Here is a 19,410-nt window from a genome sequence, read left to right as displayed (position 1 = left end):
CTAGTGCTAGGGTTGCAAAACACCCCACAAAACATACTATTTGCCATCCTCCACAGTGAATCCCATGTCCCACACCACTGCTGTCCCTGTTCCCCCAGCTATCCGAGAAGAGCCTCCTGCAGACAAGGGGGATGATCTCCAGCCCCACACAGGTGACCTGCATGTGCAGAGCAGGCCATGTAATGTGCCTGGCCAGGTGGGACACACATCTGAAGGTGGAGCAACTCCACACACCTTCAGCCCAGCACATGGGACTGACTGCTGGTGCACACTGCTGCATCTCCCAAACATGCATCCCACACCCATCCAGGCAGATGCCCTCGAGCCTTAATTGCCTGAAGTTCACTCACCACTCACTTGGCTCCTGGCTCTGAGGAACTGAAGTTTTCACCCCCAGTAGAAAAATTTAAGGGTGCTACACCCCTTTCCAGCTCAAAGCCTGGCCCTTCCCCATGAGAACAGCACCCTTGTTCCCAGGCACAGGGGGAAAAGATATTCATGGCAAACAGACAGGAGGACAGATTGGCCCACATCAGCCCACAGCAAAATGATGCTGAGACTCTCCTCTGCCTCAGCAGAGCCTCCAGCACAAAGCAAGAAGCAGCCTCCTTACCACAAGGCTCTCAGGGCTCCCAAAGCAAAAAAAGGCTTTTTTAATTTTTTAAATCCATGTTTTTAACTCACCTCTCAAGAGGTCTCGAACAGGATTTGCAAAGCCTTAGGACCAAGTGGGCTCCCGCAGCACACAACAGAGCATCACCCCGAGCTCCTGGGAAACATTAGGGCAGCAGTTAGTTAATTAGGGTAGGGTTTGCAAGAGCCTCACAGCCTGCTCTCACCCTTATTACAGACAATACCAAGTTGTGCCATTCACTTCAGCAAGGGCAGGATCAAGTCATTTGTACTTCACAGTAGCCCACTTGTTCCTCCTGATAAGTCTCTTGTCTCTTTGGCACAAACAACTTGAAAAGCCTGTGAACCTAGTTCCTGAGTCATACACAACGATAAGACATCCTTTCCAATCTCCCTTCAGTGAACTGTAAGATGAAGCATGGGGCATAACAGCCCCCATAATAGTACCCTTGCTAGTATGACTTCAAGGTCTATTTTTTTCCAATCATTCTGTCTTCTATTTTATTTAAGAACTTGGTTTTTGGAGGCACAAAAGGCCTGATTTGCAAAGATGCTGTGATTGAATTGGGGAGAAAGACACAGATGTACCGCTCTTCTGAAAATCACATCTCACACTGTGAAACCGAAGAACAAAAATTACCAGCAAGAGCTCTATTTTTAGCAATCCTGTGTCATAATATTCACCATTCCTGAGCAAATTTTCTGGCAAATATTTAGTGAGACTCACAACCTCATGCTTTGTCAACAAAGCACAGCAACTACCTAGGGCAGCTGTAGGCACAGCACCTGCAGCACTGCAGACTGTACTCCTTCAGCCTGTTACCATGGCACTTTTAGCTGGATTTTGCCTGTTTGCATGTGTAGGACACAAGATAAACCTTTAATGTTTTTAATATGTGATGAGCAGGGCACACCCGACCCCAAATAAAATGGTTTAGAGGGCTCACCTAAGCCAGGGGAAACTGAGTTTTCAGAGCCAGGCATTTGTGGCAGCTCTGAACCACACTTGCTGGCTGCTGGAGAGCTTTTCCTGGATGGGTGTAGGTACAAGCCACATTCAGAGGCAGCTGCTGCTGTGCCCAGGTGTGCTGGGCTGCAGCAGGAAGAGCTGAGGCTGGGCTCCACGCTGCAGCTGGCTCCATCCCCTGCTAGCAGCCACATCTCCAGCATCACCCTGTGCCGGCACCTGTATGAACACAGGCTTGGTCCTCAAAGCCACCTGGGTAACCACACCATAGGGAACCCCTGTAGTTGTTCAGAAGATAGGACATCGCAGTTTATAGCACAGTCCATTTTAAATGAAATACCAGCACAGCAATACACAGTTCTCTCAGCAAGTCAGGTGCACTCTTCAAGTGAAGCTACTGGAAATGAGAACCGCCTTTCACCTGGGTTAAATATCCCCTAGTGCTTTGTTCAGCAGCAGAGGGAGGGCATGCACCAATATTCAGACCTACTAAACCCATCTTTAACACCTCATCCTCAATTCACTGTGTGATTGCATCTAATATAAGTTATTCCTGGACTGATACCACCCTGAGCTGAGAACCAACCCCAATTAGAGGATTTGCAGGACAAAATGAAGAGCCCCTTTCTGCTCTCTTCTCATCACACCCTCCCATACACCCCATTAAATCCACCTTTCTATTTGGATTGTTTTTATCTGCTGAAGGCTAGAAGGAGACACATGACCCTGATTCCTGAGGGAAGTAGTCAAGATTAACAGACATTAGGATCTCTCCCTGCTGAGGGCACTTGTGGTTGTATGCTGAGAAGTCCTTCTCTACAGAAGCTATACTGCTTGTTTGCTACAGCCCCAGCATCCCAAAAGAGCTCAGCACAGTCCAGAAAGGTCACCCAGAGTGGTGGGTGCAAGAGAGCACTAACAGAGTTCTGGCATTCACTAAAACACATGGCACATCTACTAGAAAACTATTCTCATGCTCAGCTGTCATGTTGCATGGTGAATTAAGCACATATGATGCACTTCCATGTAGTCCCATGGTTACAAGAGGTTACATGAGAAGCACCCATGCTGCAGAACAGGCAGCTCACCCCAAAACCCAGCAGCCCGTACCACATTGAAGGAGAAAGTCTGCTATGAAATCTTGTGCAGAGCAGGATTTGCACATGTAATCTCTTGCCCTGCACTCAGTAAGCAAACAAATACAGACCATCCTTATATTCACATAGGGAGGGAAAGCCCCAGCAGCCCAGCTTTCCCCCCAGATGTGACAGTCACCTGCACTTCATAAACAGCCAGTGCTTGGCACTGTCACCTGAACAGCTGGACCAGCTGTTGCTTTCTTTACCACAGAGCCCCTCTGGTGACAGCCAGATGTAGTGCTTGCAATAGGTAACACACAATCTGGCACAAATTACTCCAAAACAAGCTTTTAGATTAACTGCTGTGGCAGGGGCCTAACTCAAAGAGAAATAACATTTGGGCTCGCAGAGAAATGGTATGTGTACAGGCAAGGGGAGGGGATGGCAGGTCATGGGAGCACCAGTCTGCCTGGAGTTCTCCTCCAGAACCAGATGTGCCACCCCAAGGGGCACAGCAGCACCCTGTCAACCAGCCCCTGCCTGCTCACCTCAACACGACCACCGGGACCAGTCACGTGAAGATCGTTTTTGGAAAGCCCATTCCTAAATGGCTCCTTCAAGCAAAATTACTCCATCATGGTGAACAACTTTCCCTAAGCAGCACAAAGTTTACTCCCCCAGGGAACCTGAGGAGCTATGCTTGAGTAGGCATAATTATATGTGTCTCAATCTGGTTTTGTGTGTGTTATTCGGGGATATTAGTGGTGAAATCGCATCTGTTTCTTGAATATCTACACAGCAATAATTAACATTTTATTTGAAACATTTTTGCTTTAATTTAAATGCAACCCAGCCATCCTACTATTTCACATATAATCCCAGGGATGTAGTAGTGGGAAATGCAGTACCACAGTTAAATAATGGAAAGGTGGCAAGATTAAAAACTTATCATAAAATTAGCCTACTTAGCATAGTAAACAGCTTTTCAATTTGACAAGGGATAACCATTTTATGGAAATGTGTATTAAAAAATAATCCTGTTAGGTTGCCCAATGTTTGCCAGTCTTAGTTCACACACAGCAATAAACCCAGATTGGAATAACTTTTCCAAAGTCTGTATATCTGTACATATTTACAGTATTATCAAGAGCAACTGTAATAATTATATCAATAGAATGAGACAATTTTCAGAAGCAGTAATTGAAATAGCAAAGTTATTGCTAAGCGTTCAATAAATTGACAGTGCTTTCTGCTTAAAGTTATTACAGAATCCAATATACAATTAATATTTCTATTCCTTTTATGATTGAATTACATTTTAGTCCTCCTTATAGCTGAGATTGCATTTAAGTGGCATTGCAGAAATTTACAGCCAGAACAGACACTGAACGCTTGGCGCAGCTAACGTGTCTATTATGAAATGCTCATTTCTAATATACTCTCTGCCTTGAAGCCCTGCTTCTCACATTCATCTAATAGACTGCTCATTGCTCCACAGCTTCCCTGCCAAGTCACTGCTGTCTGCTGAATGTTAACTTTTAAAGCAGAGAAATTTAGGGGGGTTGGTTTTTCTTTGGGGGGGGTGTCACCCTGAAAATAAATTCAAAGAAGAGATAAATCATTCAGTTAAATACCAAGGAGCGACAGATGTGTACGGAAATCCAGCTATCAGCATATTCTCTGCTACTTACAGAACCGAAGTTAAACTAACACAGGTGGCAACTCGAGACTGCTATTTATTTGTGTCCTAATTGGGAAAACACATTTCAATGTCTCCCAGAGCAGAGATCCAGGGCTGGGAGGATGGAGATCCATTCTGAAGCACTGACACAAACACACTTACTGAAAGCTCCTGGATCACATCAAAACAAAATCATTACATAAAAGAGCGCAAAGGAAGTGATAAAGTCACCACAAGAAACACTGCTGAAGCCAAATGCTTCATCTTGACTTTGAATCACATCAGGATTTTGCCAGTTGAGTATTTCAGAGAAATTCTGAAAAAATATTTTCATTTTAATGAGACAGCATTAGCATTAATGACACTGCTAGGCCTGATCCAGGGGGAACAAAGACTGCCCAAACCATCCTGGATTATATCAGCAGCACTCCACAATATGAGAGGCTGTAACAGGAGTAGCAGCACCCCCTAACCCCAAAGAGAAGAACAGAAACACACAGCTCAACTTTTTTGGAAGCTCAGCACTCCCGAGGTTTGGACACCTAAGAACTACAAACTCCCCCCTACTTTAAACAAAATCCTACAATACTTGGAAAATACAAATTACTTACTGGTGACTGGTAGCAGAAACTGGCCTGGGATGCTTTTTTCCCCAGTCTGCATCTCAGAAGCACCAGTGTGTATCCAACACCAGAGTCTTCACCCTTAGGCCAAAAGAAAAACCTCAGCACAAGTGTTCAGCATCAGGCAAATGCTCCCAAGTGCTGTATTGCTTAAGCATCTCCTAGTAATTCACTGTCATCTTCATCTGATGAACAAAGCAACATTGCCTGTGGCACAAACTACACACTGTATTATAACCAGGGAAAAAGCAGAAGAGGGATTTGGTTATTGGAAACAATTGCAAAGCCATTCCACTAAGGTATTTTTCTCTACATATTTGAAGTTTAAAAAAATTACTAACAGCAAGGGGAAGAAGAGGTATTCATTTTCAATTCCTTCACCCCTGATGCATCTCAGAATTTGTACTTGCAGAAAGAGGATAAGCATCCACAGCAGGGAGGGCTTTAACACAACCCATTCTTCTGGAGCACGAAGCGCTCACCTTCAAACTCTTTTCTCCAGCAGATTCAGAAGCACAATGTGGTGTGGGAGAAACCTAAAGTCAGGAGCCAAAGCCACAGCTCTGGTGGCCAGTCAGTGCCCTGGGATTTGCTGTTCGCTTCGCCTTACCTCTGGATCATGATGGCAACACAGGTTTCTCAGCTGATATCCAGCAGAGCACCAGTAACACCCAGATGTGGGAATGAAAACTGGTATTCCTTCTTCATCCCACAGCTATCTCCAAGAGCAGATGCCCAAACACCACCGCTTTTCTGCTGATAATGATGTCAGTAAGATGTCATCATTGAAGTCTGCGATACACTCTAAAGGGATAAAAAGTTTTCCCCTATTTCTCTGCAGGCTCAGGAAGTAGCAATATCATCATTATTTCAAAGATTAGCTGGACATAACTTTAAAAGTAAAACCACTATCTGACACAACAATCTGACACATATTAGACTTTTTCTCCTGTTAGCTTAATCTTTCAGCCATTCTTCATGCAAAGACTTTTACCACAGAAACCAAATGACTGTCTGTGCTGTGCGGATCATAGGATCTCAGTTAACACTCCCAAGGGATGAATTCCTAACAAAAAACTAGCTGTCCATCACCAAACAGGACATGAGACTTAGCTCTCTGTAACTCTCAAATCCTTCCTGACGAAAGCATTTACTTCTCATAATTCATTATGCACAAAAAGAGAGGCCAAAGCACCAAGAGGTAATCAACAGCTTAAAATAAAATAAGCCGTGGCCAACTGTGAAAAGCAGGCTTTGAATGAGTGCAACTCCATTCATTTACTGCTTTCTGCCAGGCAAAGTTTCTGATTGACTGCTGCGGAGGAAGCGGTTACCCTTCAGGGATCACACCAGACTGTTAATATGCCTTCAGATTTGCAGGCTGGCTGTGCCCTGCTGCAGGCATGAGCAGCTGCAACTGTTCTCTGACCTCTTCTGGGCACAAATTGCTGTAATCACTCCAGGAAATTTGAGAAATCTGCGGATTTTCTTTTTGTCATTACACTCTAATGTTGCAGTTGCTTCCTGAGGACAAGGCTGACATTAGGTTGCTGCTCTTACTCCTCCACATCACCTAAGGTATTCAATGTTTGACATGTAACCTGAAGTGAAAATGTGTCAATTGAGTTCTGGAAGCTTTCTTACCTGAACCCATGCAATTTTATTTTTTAACAAATTACAGTAGGAAATAAATATAACAAGAGAAACTATGCTTGAGGTTACTGTTCTTCCATTTTATCTGCTGCTATTAAAAGCCATTAATTTTAACAGCAATAAAAAACACAGGGGATAGCTAGGGATCAGTTCTGCAGAAATTAATGACAGCCATTAAAGTATTGCATCACCAAATATATCCGGTTTTACTTATCCCTCAGTATTTTTCCTCTACTAGCCTAATCGCTTTTCACTTGCAGCAATTGCTGTGCCAGAAGCCCTACTAGACAGCTGTTCCGATTCATACATGGATAAAAAAATCAGCACTTTCATCACTTTGCTTCAAATCCCTCCTGGTTCTCCAAACCCCATTCCAAAACATATTCCAAAGGGTCAGTTAAGTTTTTACTGAAACTTTTTTTTGGAGTATTAGTTTATTTTTTGGAAAGAAATAAAAGACTTATCTCCTTAATGCCTAAGGGGATCAAGTATCAAAACAACTGGCATCTCGGTCAAATTGGAAAGCAATCCGTTTTCAGTAAACAAGTATTTTATCAAGACTTGGACATGATCTTTGCAAACTAAGCAACAGCAAGACATTTAAATCTTTGTGGGAACTGAGAACTAAAATAGGTGGGACCAGATGCATAGCTTTTCTCCAGACTGTACATTAAAAACTGATTTGCATTATGGCAAGTACATAAACCAAGTAGGCATTTAGACATCAGTGGCACCAGGATAAGATTAATACTGGCCACAGCAAGTATTATTCTCTTGTTGAATCACTTCTAATTCGTATCTAATTATCTCTAATGCATCCATGTCTACAGTATCTATTACACTGTAAGAGCAATGCTTGGCTAAAAGGGACATTTTTCCTACCTGCCATTACAAATGATTGCTTGGCCATCACACATCCATTCCAAGCAGTCCTTCTATATTATGTTGAACTACAGTTCCAGTTCAGCTCTCCCAGAATTAAAGATAACAAAGTAAGCTTTCCACCCTAATCATCTCCATGTATTGACCCTTGGCACATACTAAGAATCAAGTGGGAAGATAGCTATAATATGGCTAGACCCTACTCAGATTAGAGAAGTCTTACCCTCATTCTACATTACTAAAGTATATAAACAGGTTTGAATGTAAACTGAATGCTGCTAAATTATACTTGGGTCCAAACTGATCTCAGTACATTATTAGTTTCATTTATGCTCTAAACAACATAGCCCTACACCATGCATTCTGATGCTTTGTATGACTTAATTTGATCAAAGCTTTGACTGCTAGAAGCCAAGAAAAAGCACAAAGCCCAATTTGCTGAGAACAAAATGTTGATATTTAGCCAGAAACCTGCTTAACTATTAAAAAAGCATCAAGTTTCAGTGCTTCAAAATAATGTGTTCTGGCTATCCAACTTAACACGTCCCTATTCCAGTTCATAATATATTCTTCTCAGACCAGTGCAATCACTGACCTGTTACCAACATCAGCACTGCAGGGGCATTAGAGAGCCATCTGTTAACAGTCTTGTATCTTCTGCTTTGTATTCCAGACTTTGGGGCTTGGGATTTTTTAATTATTTATGTTTTTTCTCCCTAGGATGGCCTTGGAAACATACACATCCTGCTAGCTTCACAGACCCAGGGGAAGAACAGTCACACACCATCACCTTCAGCACAATCAAGAACAAAGGAAGAAAGACCAGCAAGTCAGTTAATTTTATACCAAGGCAGCATCGTTCAAAGAAGCACCATATATATTATACTTCAAAAGAGGGAGCACTTTAGCAGAAAAGCAAACTCCAGCATTCTTTCCTTTCAAGGAAATGCTTTAAGATCTGTAAAGTTTATTTTCCGTATCAACTACACTTGAGGAAGGCAGACTTGCAGGACAGTCCCTGTTAGGTGTTAGATTAGATCATGGAATAAACTCCTTTTTGTACATCAAGGCAGTAGCTACTTTCAGTCTATCCCATTGTTATTTAATCTCACTGCAAATCATTTGCAGGAACTCTTGAGACCATAGGGAACTCCTTCACAACCACATGCCGTTACCAAAGTTATATTAAGCATACTCATTCCTGTGTTAGTATAAACTTCTCCATGTTTAGTGTGGAGTAACAATGTTGTAGCACATACTTTGTTTTCACTACTGTTATGTATTAAAACCAAAACTTAACTGCATGATGCAGAAGCTAAGAATACTGCTCCAGCCTGAATTAGCTGAATTTACCCTGAAACATCATCCGTTTAGTGCAGTTGATCTGAAAGTCAGAGCTAAGCGTAACAGTTTCACTTGACATCTACCAACTACATGACTAAGCAGCTATTTCCTGCAGAACTTGCACTTCCTCGAAAGTCTGCAATTCAGAAGGAAATTAACACATAGCTTTGCCCGTTAGAGCACTGAAGCCAGTACAAGACAATCCAACCAGCTCTTTATTGCTATTATATGAAATACTGTTCCCAGATATTAAAGAATAAGCAATTACATCCAGAAGCCAGCTGCATGTTACTTTTCAGTACCCAGAATATCCAACTTAAGTTCTTCACCTTCCATACCAAGTTTCTTCCTGTTCTTCGATAGATTTCAAAATCAACGGTTAGATTCACAGCACCATTTAAGTTACATACCCAGAAAGAAGCACAAGTCATGACAGGTTAGGTTGCAAAAGTCTAAAGATTTAGACTTGCATTTTACCACTGCCAATTATTACAAGACAGTTCTTTATTTTAAACATTAAAGTGCCATGTTTATGTACAAACTATTAAAACAATAGTAAAAAAGATAAACTTAAAACCTGCTAAGAAAGCAGTGAGGTCATGTAGTTGCCTCCGGAGTTTTCTGCAGAGTATTCAGCAAATTTAAGACTAGAATTTCTCAACTGCTCCTTTGTTTATGGGGAGACCAGCAGAAGCTAGTGGTCACTGCCCATAACCTCCTGTCTTGCAGAAGGAAGGTGCCCATATCTTCCACAAAATGGAGTAGCATATGTTGTAAGAGATACATCTAAACATTCTATGAATTAACACCATTGGCAAAGTCTAATAAAAAGCGATTTTACTGCTGGAGCTACACTAGCCTCCTGAAGAGTACCAATATCACCACACTTTTCAAGAGTGGGATTTTAGTACAGGAATCAAGTCACACTGACTCAATATATTTAACGTTTCCCTGTAAACAGGGGAGCGTACACACTAACTCATATGGTCTCAGTTCATTTAAAATTCCGCATCCAGGGTGAAAGAGTTGTCTGTGGGCTTCGACATGACTCCCATCCTCTGATATTCACCTACTCGCTTCTCAAAGAAATTGGTCTTGCCTTCCAGAGAGATGTTTTCCATGAAGTCAAAAGGATTCTCCGCTTTGTATATCTGAAATGCAAAGGCAATTCTATAGTCACTACAGGTGCTCACGTCTTGAATATGTGAGACCATTAGAGATCAGCTGGAAGGAGTCTAATGACAACATCAGCAGGCTTACTATGTAGTGAACAAAAATCTCTGCCCCAAGCTTTCTCTACTGTATTTGTTCCTGTCTTTTACCTGCAGTAGACAGAAGCACAGCAACTCTTATATAGCTGTTTCCCCATAGCATCCTTTTCCTTTTCCTTCTGTGGGTCTCCAAACAGGATCTAGCAGCAGGACTGCTAAATGGGTTTACAAGTTATACCAATATTGCTACAGCCATTTTAGGATTTGGGTTTCTGGAGGAAATTAAACTTGATATTATCTTTTCCCCATGAAAGATTCAGTGTATTGGAGCCTTACCTTGTTAAATCCCAGTTCCAACATAAGCCGGTCTGCTACAAACTCTATGTACTGTTTCATTAAAGTGCAGTTCATGCCAATCAGCTTTACAGGCAATGCCTCCGTCAAGAATTCCTGCAGATAATAGAAGCACTTTATGTACAGAAACTGGTATTCACTCTGTACCATCTAGGTTAATTTTATACCCAACAGCTCCCCAGCTTTCTGCTTAATTGCGATCAAGTTCCTAAACAAGGAGCAGACAATTACCTGTTCTATGAGAACAGCATTCGTGATGATTTCCTTTACTCTCTCCTCTGATGGTTTGTGTATCAAGTGCTTGAACATGAGGCAGGCAAAATCACAGTGCAAGCCCTGGAAAGAAGTTTCAGAAAATTATTTCAGGGACACTGATTTTAAAAAGCCACTCAAATCAGTAGCACAGAATAAATAGCCCAATATCTAGGCACCATCTTTGCACTTGCCACATTATTTAGTGTTACCTACAGACAACTTTCTGCCTAACCAGAAGGAGGCATAAGCGAGTTCAGCCAGTACCAGCTGCACTTGCTCCAAGTGACAAGGTATACGAAATGCAATAGTTGGTCAGAACCCTTAAACTACTTTAGAGGAAGTAAAATGCTAAGTTCATTCATTCTCTGCTGTTAAGATCCACAATAACACATGTTTACACACTTTAGTGAGCTTTATAGACTGCCTGTTTCTAAACATACTCCTATTTTAAAATATAGGCTCCAAGTGAATATCATTACTTTCAGCTACTGTGGCACATTACCATCTTAACTGCTAGAATTTGATTCATACCTCATCTCTACTGATGAGTTCGTTAGAAAAAGTGAGTCCAGGCATTAATCCTCTTTTCTTCAGCCAAAAAATTGATGCAAAAGAGCCAGAAAAGAAAATTCCTTCCACTGCTGCAAAAGCTACTACGCGTTCTCCTGTTAAGAAAAGATTGATAGTAATATCACACAGAAAACTTAACAGGCTTAATACCCAGAAGTTGCAAACAGACCAGTGAACTGCATCCTCCAAGGAGGATGGAGAATTTTCTGCTCAAGTGTGCTATAGCCTGTCCTTAAAAACTATTACAGTAAAGGCTTCTGGTCATTAAGCAAAACTTTTAAACATGAGAGGAAGTAAAAACTAATTGAGTAGCTACTATGTAGCTGAAGCCAAGGGTCCTTCCCCCAGGTTAACCATCAATACTGTCCTTTTTCAAAGATTGCACCCTGAAAAAGAGCAGTCATTTTAGCAGCTGATTTAAGTCAGTGTCTGCTCATCTTTGATTAAGTGAGGAACTTTGGCCACAAAGAATGCTTTAGTACTAGTGAAATAATGACCTGTACCATCTCATCTCACCTTTGAAGCGAGACATCAAGAATCAGTAAGGCAAGAGCTACAGCCTCCAACTGTATGCGTGTGCTGGAGATAGATGGCCGTACAGTTCTGGACGTGTGACAGCAATTTACAATTTGATCATATAGCCAGGGATCTGAAGATTGCCACATGAGCTACAATTATTTAAAATGCCAGCAATTTTACAAAGATGCATGTCAGTAGCTCATTTGCAAGACAAAAATTATTTTCTTCATCTCCAGAATTATACCAGTATTTTATACCAGAGAGCAGTTACTCTCCCTGTGACAACAATAATCCCTGCTGAATTGTGAAGTCTAGAGAAATGGTGGTTCCTCTATCTTTTTTAGGGAAGGAATTTCACTTTGCTTCCAATAGATGTACTCACCATATGTTGCTTTCTTGTCCCCAATCCAGCGCATGGCCCAGTCAGCCTTCTTTTTAACACATGGTAATGTTTCAATAGCATTAAAAAGAAATTCCCTGAGAGGGATAGAACTCATTAGGATCCAACATCAGCACAACTAGTACAATAAGCATTCACTGCTATAGATGGCCTTGTTCACTTATAAGTGCTCTGCACCTTCACCCTGATAATTAAGTCTCCTTCCTCATCTTATTTTGCACCAATCTAACTCTATTTGTACCTGTCAACTACCTTTTTATCACCTACCCATCACACCAACACCAGTTCACGTGAATTCCCATGACAATATCAAGGGGAGTACTGTTTCATCAAGTGTTGTGCTTAACAAGGCTTTCAAAACTACAGATCAACCAGCCTCCACTTTCTGGTGGCAAGGCACCAGAGCTCTCATGTAAGCAGATGTTTCTTAAACATTTACTGGAATTAAGCATCTCAGAGTAGAAATGACATGATCAGCTTTCTATGAAGTAGCAGCAATTAAATATATCTAGACTGCAAATAGCATTGCAATACAACATGACATTTCACTCAACAGTGTGTTGGTCTGACAAGACAACATCAGAATAATTCAGTCTGGACTGCTCAAAGTTCTGCGTTTAGTTTTAAGATACCATTCTTGAATTGATTCATCTTGTTATGAGAATTCTACGTTTTAGTTTTATTTTTAATTAAAACCAAAAGCCACTTTTCAGCAAATGCGACATGCTTTTTCCCCCCCCAAGCAAAATAGTCAAGTGAGTAAGGGCAGCACATGCTATGTAAAAGTGCTAGCTATTAACTAAGTGCACTGGGTTTTAGAGATGACATTTTAATGAAAGTGATAATTCTCAGAGAAACTTTCCTACATAGCTTTCTACTAGGTGCAGGGGTCCTCCATATGAGCGCTTACTGTAATTTAATATACTCCCCTTATTTGACTGCTCCATCTTTTACATACTTTCATTCCTCTATTTCAGTATTAAGTGGTTTCAGTTTCACTCTTAATCTAAGCGAGTTCTTGCTCATACATTTCAGAGAAGGTATTCTGAAGTAAAGCTGCTCTTAAACAACAGTAGTATTTTATATAAATCTAGTTTAAATCCTAAAATTAGCTTGAAGTCAGAGAGTGACTGATATGATTCATTTAAATCTCAACACTTAAAGAGTTTTGTACCTTTCATCATCAAGCAATACAAACCTCTCTTTAGAATCTTTAATGTAGGTGTCAATAAGAAGACTGTACATTTCTGAATGTATATTTTCCATGGCAATCTGGAAGCCATAGAAACAACGAGCTTCTGTGATTTGTACTTCTTGACTGAACCGCTCCACCTAGAGGAAACAGATGAGTGTTTGCAAAAGCATTTATAACTTAAGTTGCAGGTTAGAGGCATTGATGCTGTCTGTAACAGCTCTTACTCAGCCCACAGAATCCTCTTCAGATTAATTCCAGACATGTGGATTATTAACAGTAATACGAAGAGCAGCAGCCCCTCAGAGCTCCAAGTCATGAGTTATTCTTTGGTCCCAAGACAAATGGGAAAACTTCTTGGTTTTACTTATCCCCTATCAGGGAGGGAGCACTGAGAGGGTAGAAGCAGAACAAGGGCCCTGAACCAGTCAAGTGTTACTGTAATGCAGTGCTCAGTGCCCCATGGGGAGTGGGCAAACTTGTGTATTACAAAAGCAACCCCAATTTGCTAGTTAGCATAAGACAGCATTACATGTCGTAATGCTGTAACACTACATGATTTAGCAAACAAGCCAGATCAGCCAGCAAGCACGTCAAACGTGTAGTTATCAGGTCATCTTCACTTCACAAAGTGACATTTCTGTCAGGACTGTTCCGACACACTTACCAAGTTTTCATTGACGATGCCATCGCTAGCAGCAAAGAAGGCGAGGACGTGAGAAATGAAGTACTTCTCCTCGGGCTTCAGGGACTCCCAGTGCTGAATGTCTTTGGAAAGGTCCACCTAAAACATCGCAAAAAGAAGCGATGAAATAAATGAAGAGACGGGGGCTGCAGGTACGAGGCCCGTACCGGGCCCCGGGGCTGCCCCCAGGCCCCGCCCGAGGGCTGCGGGCGGGAGCGGCCGGCAGGGAGGGCCGTGCCGGGCGGGCGCTGCCGGGGGAGCCGGGGCCCGCCCGCCCCCTCACCTCCTCCGCCGTCCAGAAGGAGGCCTCGGCCTTCTTGTACATCTGCCAGATGTCGTGGTACTGGATGGGGAAAATGACGAAGCGGCGGGGGTTGTCCCGCAGCAGCGGCTCCTCCTCCTCCGCACCCCGCGGCACCTGGAGCAGCGGAGAGCGGCTCGGGCTCGGCTCGCCTCAGCGGCCGGGCCGGCTGAGGCGACGCCGGGCTTTGGCGGGAAGCCGAGGGGCGGCAGCTGGCCCGGCGGGGGAGGGGAAGGGAGAACCCCCACCCCCCCCCCGTGAGGGAGAGGGGCTCGGGGGCAGCAGCCGGCGGGGGACGGGCGGCCCCCGCGCTCACCGCGGGGGAGAAAGGAGAGACCGCCCGGGGGAGAGGACAGCGGAGCGAGGGTTACACGAGCCGCCGGGGAAAGGGAGAAGGGAGGGCGCGGTGCCCGGGTGTTCCGCACTCACCGGCTTCCCGTCGCCCTCCTGGAAGATCTTGCGGGCCGCCTTGGTGGCCAGGACGCGGGCGCTGCTGAGCGCGGGGGGCTGCGGGGAGAGAGGGACAGGGTGAGAGCGCTGCGGCGCTCCCGGCGGGGAGCGGGAGGGAGGGCGGAGGCTCACCGTGTTCTCCTTGTCGCCCAGCGCCAGGCCCTTCATGGGCGACAGGCTCTTCATGGGCGACATGCGGGGCTGGTCGTGGCGGACGGCGAGCGGGACGCGGGCGGACAGCATGGCAGCAAGACGAGCGGCACTGGGCGGCGGGAGCACGGAGCCCCCGCGCCGCCCCTTTATATCCCCTTCGAACTTGGCGCCAGAACGCCCGGCTGGCCACTCACAGCCCGCGCTGCGCCCGCCCCTGCCCGCCCCCGCGCTCCCATTGGCTGGCGCGCCGGCCGGGGCCCCGCCTCCCATTGTGGCGGCGGCGGCGGGAGGGAAAGCCCTGCCCTTTGCTTTGGCGCCGGCGGAGCGGGGGAAAAGGCGGGAGAGGGCGAAGGCCCCGCCCCGCGCGGAGGCCCCGCCCCCGCCGGCCGCCGCGTACCGCGGCCTGGCGCGGAATTCAATGCGGGGCACAGCGGTGCTGCACAGCCCGGTACCGGGGAAAGACAAGGGGGAAAACACAAACGCAGCCTAGGTCACTCGCAGCGTGCGCCGTTTCTTGTAAAGAGAGGTTTAGCCGCGGGCCCTGCGTGTTATACCTGTTTTTGAAAGATTCGGGATGCAATGGTAGAGTAGAAAATTTGTTTCCAAATATGAGAATGGCCATAATCTGGGTTTAAGGCAGAGATCTGGAAATGCCATGTTGCCTCCACTCCTGTCTTGCTCTTCCCCTCTCTTTTCTGGTTCACAAGAAAGGGACAACACAGGTATGAAGAAGAAGAGGTGAATATTCATCTTCTTTAGAAAGTCAGCATTTATTTTATATTAATTAAATTGCCTTTATTTGAACAACATCATTTCCCTCTTCCAGCTCCACAAAGGATCTGCTCCTGTCAACCAAAATGTTTTCCCTGACGCACTTTTAATGAAACCAGGAGCTCAATGAGACTTGGAGGCTCTTCTGCCATGTGGGATGCACAAGGTCCTTGAATGACACTAAGTGGTTACTGTCATCTGAGCACGTGCTCCCGGGAACCAGGACGATGAGTTGCACCGCCCAGCACTGTACTGTGCTTGGCAGGAAGAGAAATTATAGTATGTTAAATTTACTGCTGTAATGAGTGGATTTGGAAGAAAAACAAGAGTACTGCCCTCTGGCATCACCTCTGACACTGTAAATTCAAGTTGATTATTCATTTCAGCAGGTCAGTGTCAAGGTCACAAATTTGGGTCTGAGCTCTCCTCAGCTGGGACGTATCAGAAATGGCCAGCAGGGAGATTAGGCTTGTGGTATTTATTGGTCCTATTCAGGACATCGGCCTGATGCAGGCACCCACCCAGGAGATGTTCTGTGGGACCTTCTGTGCTATATATACATCCCAATATACAAATCTAAATATACATCTCCATCCCAGGAAAGCAAGCACCACAAACCCCCATCCTAGTAGGCAGCCTGCACAGGCATGGGCATGCTCCTGCTCTGTCCCAGGAAAGTGGGTCCCAGGGGCAGGAGTGCCAGGCAGCTCCCAAGAGGCTTGCAGTGCCCACATACCACCCTGCTATCTCCTGCCACCTCTACAGCCGCTGGGGGGGTTGGCAGAGAGCTACAGCAGCACCCTCCCCGCCCCAGCCAAATTCATTTACCCTCCCACCCCAAATAAAGGACCCCAAAGCCACCAGACCACAAGCCCAGGGCTGCCGCCAAGGGCCGTCATGATGCAACAGCCGTGCTACCACTGCAGCTCAGCCGCTCTTCTTGGAAGCCCCTGGCAGCGGATCAAAGCCCTGCCCTGGGGACGATGGCTCTGCAGGGAGAGAAAACGCCAGGGAGAGTACAGAGAGGGCCTGCAAGAAGCACATTGCACCTCTGTGCTGCTGTATCTGCAGCAAAATGGTATTTGGGAATGAGTGTCCGCACTGAAATTTCCTATTACAGGAGTTTAACCCAATTACATTTGCTCCTCGAGGCACATCCCCAAGGTTTACACGCTGTGCACAGTACTTAGCTGTGTGCCTACTAGTGGTGTCACGGAGGAAAGCAAGCATGAGGAGCCCTCTCCCCTTCACGTACATCCTCCTGCACGATACAGCTGCATTTTGGGACAAGGACTTTCAAGCCAGCTCCTTTGCCAGAGCTGGGTTCAAGGCAGCAAGCTGCTGCCCTGCTTTGAGGTGCCAGCGCTCAGCATCGCACCGGGGGATGTCAGCTGGCTCGCGCCCTCTCTTTGGGTGTGTGAAAGGATGCTCTGCTCTTCTGACTTCTGGCCCGGCGTGGAGTACTGCGTGTTTAAAAAAAAAACACCCCAAAACTTGAATTAGTTTCACGCCTTCTTTGTTTACAGGAATTAGACATTCAGAAAGGTGGAAGTAAGAGCAGCCCGGGGCGGCTGGGCGAGGCGGGTGTGGGGTGTTGTGTAACCACGCTGTTCGCACAGGTCCCCCTCCAGACTGCCCACCCTGGGGTCCCAGCCAGAGGAGTGACCCCAGCACCCACCTCCACCCAGGTCCTGGCATCTCTCACCAGCTGCAGGTGGAGGTCAGCAACAGCCTCTGCCCCAGCCACTGCTGTTATGGTACCCTCAGTGCCAGCACGGCAAAGCCCCTTCCCACCAGGCACAGCTTAAGGCCCCAAACCTCATGTCCCTGTCACACGTCTGCTTCATCATGATGGGTACGGCCTTGGCTCTCAGCTGACCTACCTGGTGGCATTGGGTAACGCTCAGGGCACGGTCTTCCTTGCTCAGAGGATTGGTTTTCTTCCATTTTAATGCCAATTGCCCACAGGACAGATAGACAGTGACTCCAGGTTGCTGACTGCCTCCCACCACTGCAGCAATTAGTCTAACTGATGAAAGTTGGTGAGGACAACTCCATGGGAGACACGGGCTGACTCATCACTAGCTGAGGACACAGCGTTTGCTGTCGGTTTTCCCCTGATTTGGGGAAGGGGATTTCTTTGCATGGCCTCATCCAGCCACATTCATCCATGCCAAATCCTGAAATCACCCATTGCTCAGCCTGGCAGGGCTGATATTTATGTAGAGCATCGTGCTGAAGGGTCCCTGCTTAGGCCTGTGAATCCCAAAGCCTGAGTTCCACATGCAGCAAAAAGGAATCTAAATACTCTAAATATAAGCTGAGACAGGGTAGGTGAGCAGGAGGAGGCCATCAGCCAATACTGCTAAGACGACATGTGGTGGTCTCAATGGCCACCAGTTTCTCCAGCAGGTTCGGAGGTAGCCCTCAGCATTTCCTCGCACACTCACCCAGCTGTGCTGAGGAGAAGGATGCTCCACATCTCCCCAGACTGATCTGAGCCATAAGGACTTAGACCAAAACTTCAATGGTTTGAAGGAAAAAATTGTCGAAATAGCTTGCCTCCCTGTTTAGAGGTGTTGCCCTCCACTCACTGCAGGGTTTATAACTTGAGGGAGGACTCTGCAAAAACTGAGCTGCAGGGCTCTGCTTGTTAACCCAAGGCACTTTAACAGACTGTTTCACTGAGAAATCTAAAGCAGAACAGAACAAGTCTTTATTATCTGGATTCTAGCTGGATATCCCATTTGCCAATGCAGCCCATTAATTTGCGGGTCTGAGAGCACCAGCATTAGCCACCTGCTTACCTGATGACGAGCCTCTCTGGAGGTAATGAGCAGCTGTTGAAAAGCAAAGCCCTCACATGCTTAGCATCCCCACTGTCTTTAATTTTTTAAACCCATGTTTCTCGCCTATTCAAGGTCCTTACCTGACATTTACAACTCTCAGGACAAAGTCTGCAGGTAATATATGACCACACATGGGGTTATAATGGCGTAACTGGACATGTTGTTTCTTTGCTGTTCGTGAAGCTGGGCACAGTGCTGCAGACGCAGTCCCACAAGTGCCAGGTAGAGGAACGAGCGTTAAAAGACTTTCAAGAGCTGGAAAAATGAAGCTTTCCAATCAGCTGCACTTGCTGGTCATCGGCGGTCAGTAATATGCAAGAGCACCGCTGATTTTGGTGCCTTCCTCAGGATCTATGAGCACATTGTAGAGCTGGAGTAGCGAGACCCGGCACTGCATTCATACATGTGCTCAAGAAGGTTGTCACTCTTCCTTTCTGGTAGCACCACCTTCTTGTTTCCTGCAGCAGAAGGCGGCAATGGCACCAGCAGAAGACTTTTGGCCCACCGTTGACTTGCCTCAAGCACGTTTTGGTCTCAGCTCCTGTGCTCTGATCATGGAGACTGTGGCTGATCTCTTGCCACACATGGAAAATTACAGGTCATTCCTGCTCTAGCAGCCTGTCACTCACCATGGAGGAATGGCGAACTTTCCTGAGGGTTACATTCCTCAGCACTTACTCATCCGAAACTGCGTATGTATGCGAGAAAGGCAGCCCCAGGTCCCTCATTTCTGGGCAGGATCATGTTGTTTACGTTGAGCAGGGCTCTTGCACAGCAGTGTTTCTGATGTATCTCACTTGTTGCTACTGCACACGCCAAGCGGTCTGAGCTACCCTTT

At 45.6% G+C, this 19,410-nt stretch overlaps 1 protein-coding gene across 4 annotated transcripts; it reads right to left on the bottom strand.

The window, feature by feature from the left end:
* Positions 1-8,382: 8,382 nt before the first annotated feature.
* Positions 8,383-15,042, bottom strand: RRM2 (ribonucleotide reductase regulatory subunit M2). Of its 4 annotated transcripts, none has more exons than XM_050894912.1 (10): positions 14,932-15,042; positions 14,755-14,856; positions 14,332-14,448; positions 14,031-14,147; positions 13,370-13,503; positions 12,154-12,248; positions 11,214-11,347; positions 10,659-10,763; positions 10,410-10,523; positions 8,383-10,013 (listed from the first exon to the last, which is right to left on the bottom strand). In XM_050894912.1, the coding sequence occupies exons 1-10, from the start codon at positions 15,040-15,042 to the stop codon at positions 9,861-9,863; spliced, it is 1,182 nt and encodes a 393-aa protein (XP_050750869.1). In that variant the 3' UTR covers positions 8,383-9,860. The 4 variants fall into 4 exon arrangements, with proteins under 4 accessions (XP_050750869.1, XP_050750867.1, XP_050750868.1 ...); XM_050894910.1 differs by having other exon boundaries at positions 14,332-14,501; positions 14,775-14,856; XM_050894911.1 differs by having other exon boundaries at positions 14,332-14,466; positions 14,779-14,856.
* Between the last annotated feature and the right edge of the window lie 4,368 nt (positions 15,043-19,410).

Source organism: Gymnogyps californianus, chromosome 3 (assembly GCF_018139145.2).
Source record: "Gymnogyps californianus isolate 813 chromosome 3, ASM1813914v2, whole genome shotgun sequence".
Lineage (NCBI taxonomy): Eukaryota > Metazoa > Chordata > Aves > Accipitriformes > Cathartidae > Gymnogyps > Gymnogyps californianus.
This window is presented reverse-complemented; position numbering and strand designations above follow the sequence as displayed.

Excerpts from the sequence above, each read along its gene's own strand:
- RRM2 (XM_050894910.1), bottom strand. The coding sequence starts at position 15,042 with ATGCTGTCCGCCCGCGTCCCGCTCGCCGTCCGCCACGACCAGCCCCGC. Across the intron at positions 10,524-10,658 it reads ATGCTGTTCTCATAGAACAG|GAATTCTTGACGGAGGCATT; the intron begins GTAATTGTCTGC and ends TATTATCTGCAG. Across the intron at positions 10,014-10,409 it reads TGGAACTGGGATTTAACAAG|ATATACAAAGCGGAGAATCC; the intron begins GTAAGGCTCCAA and ends TTTGCATTTCAG.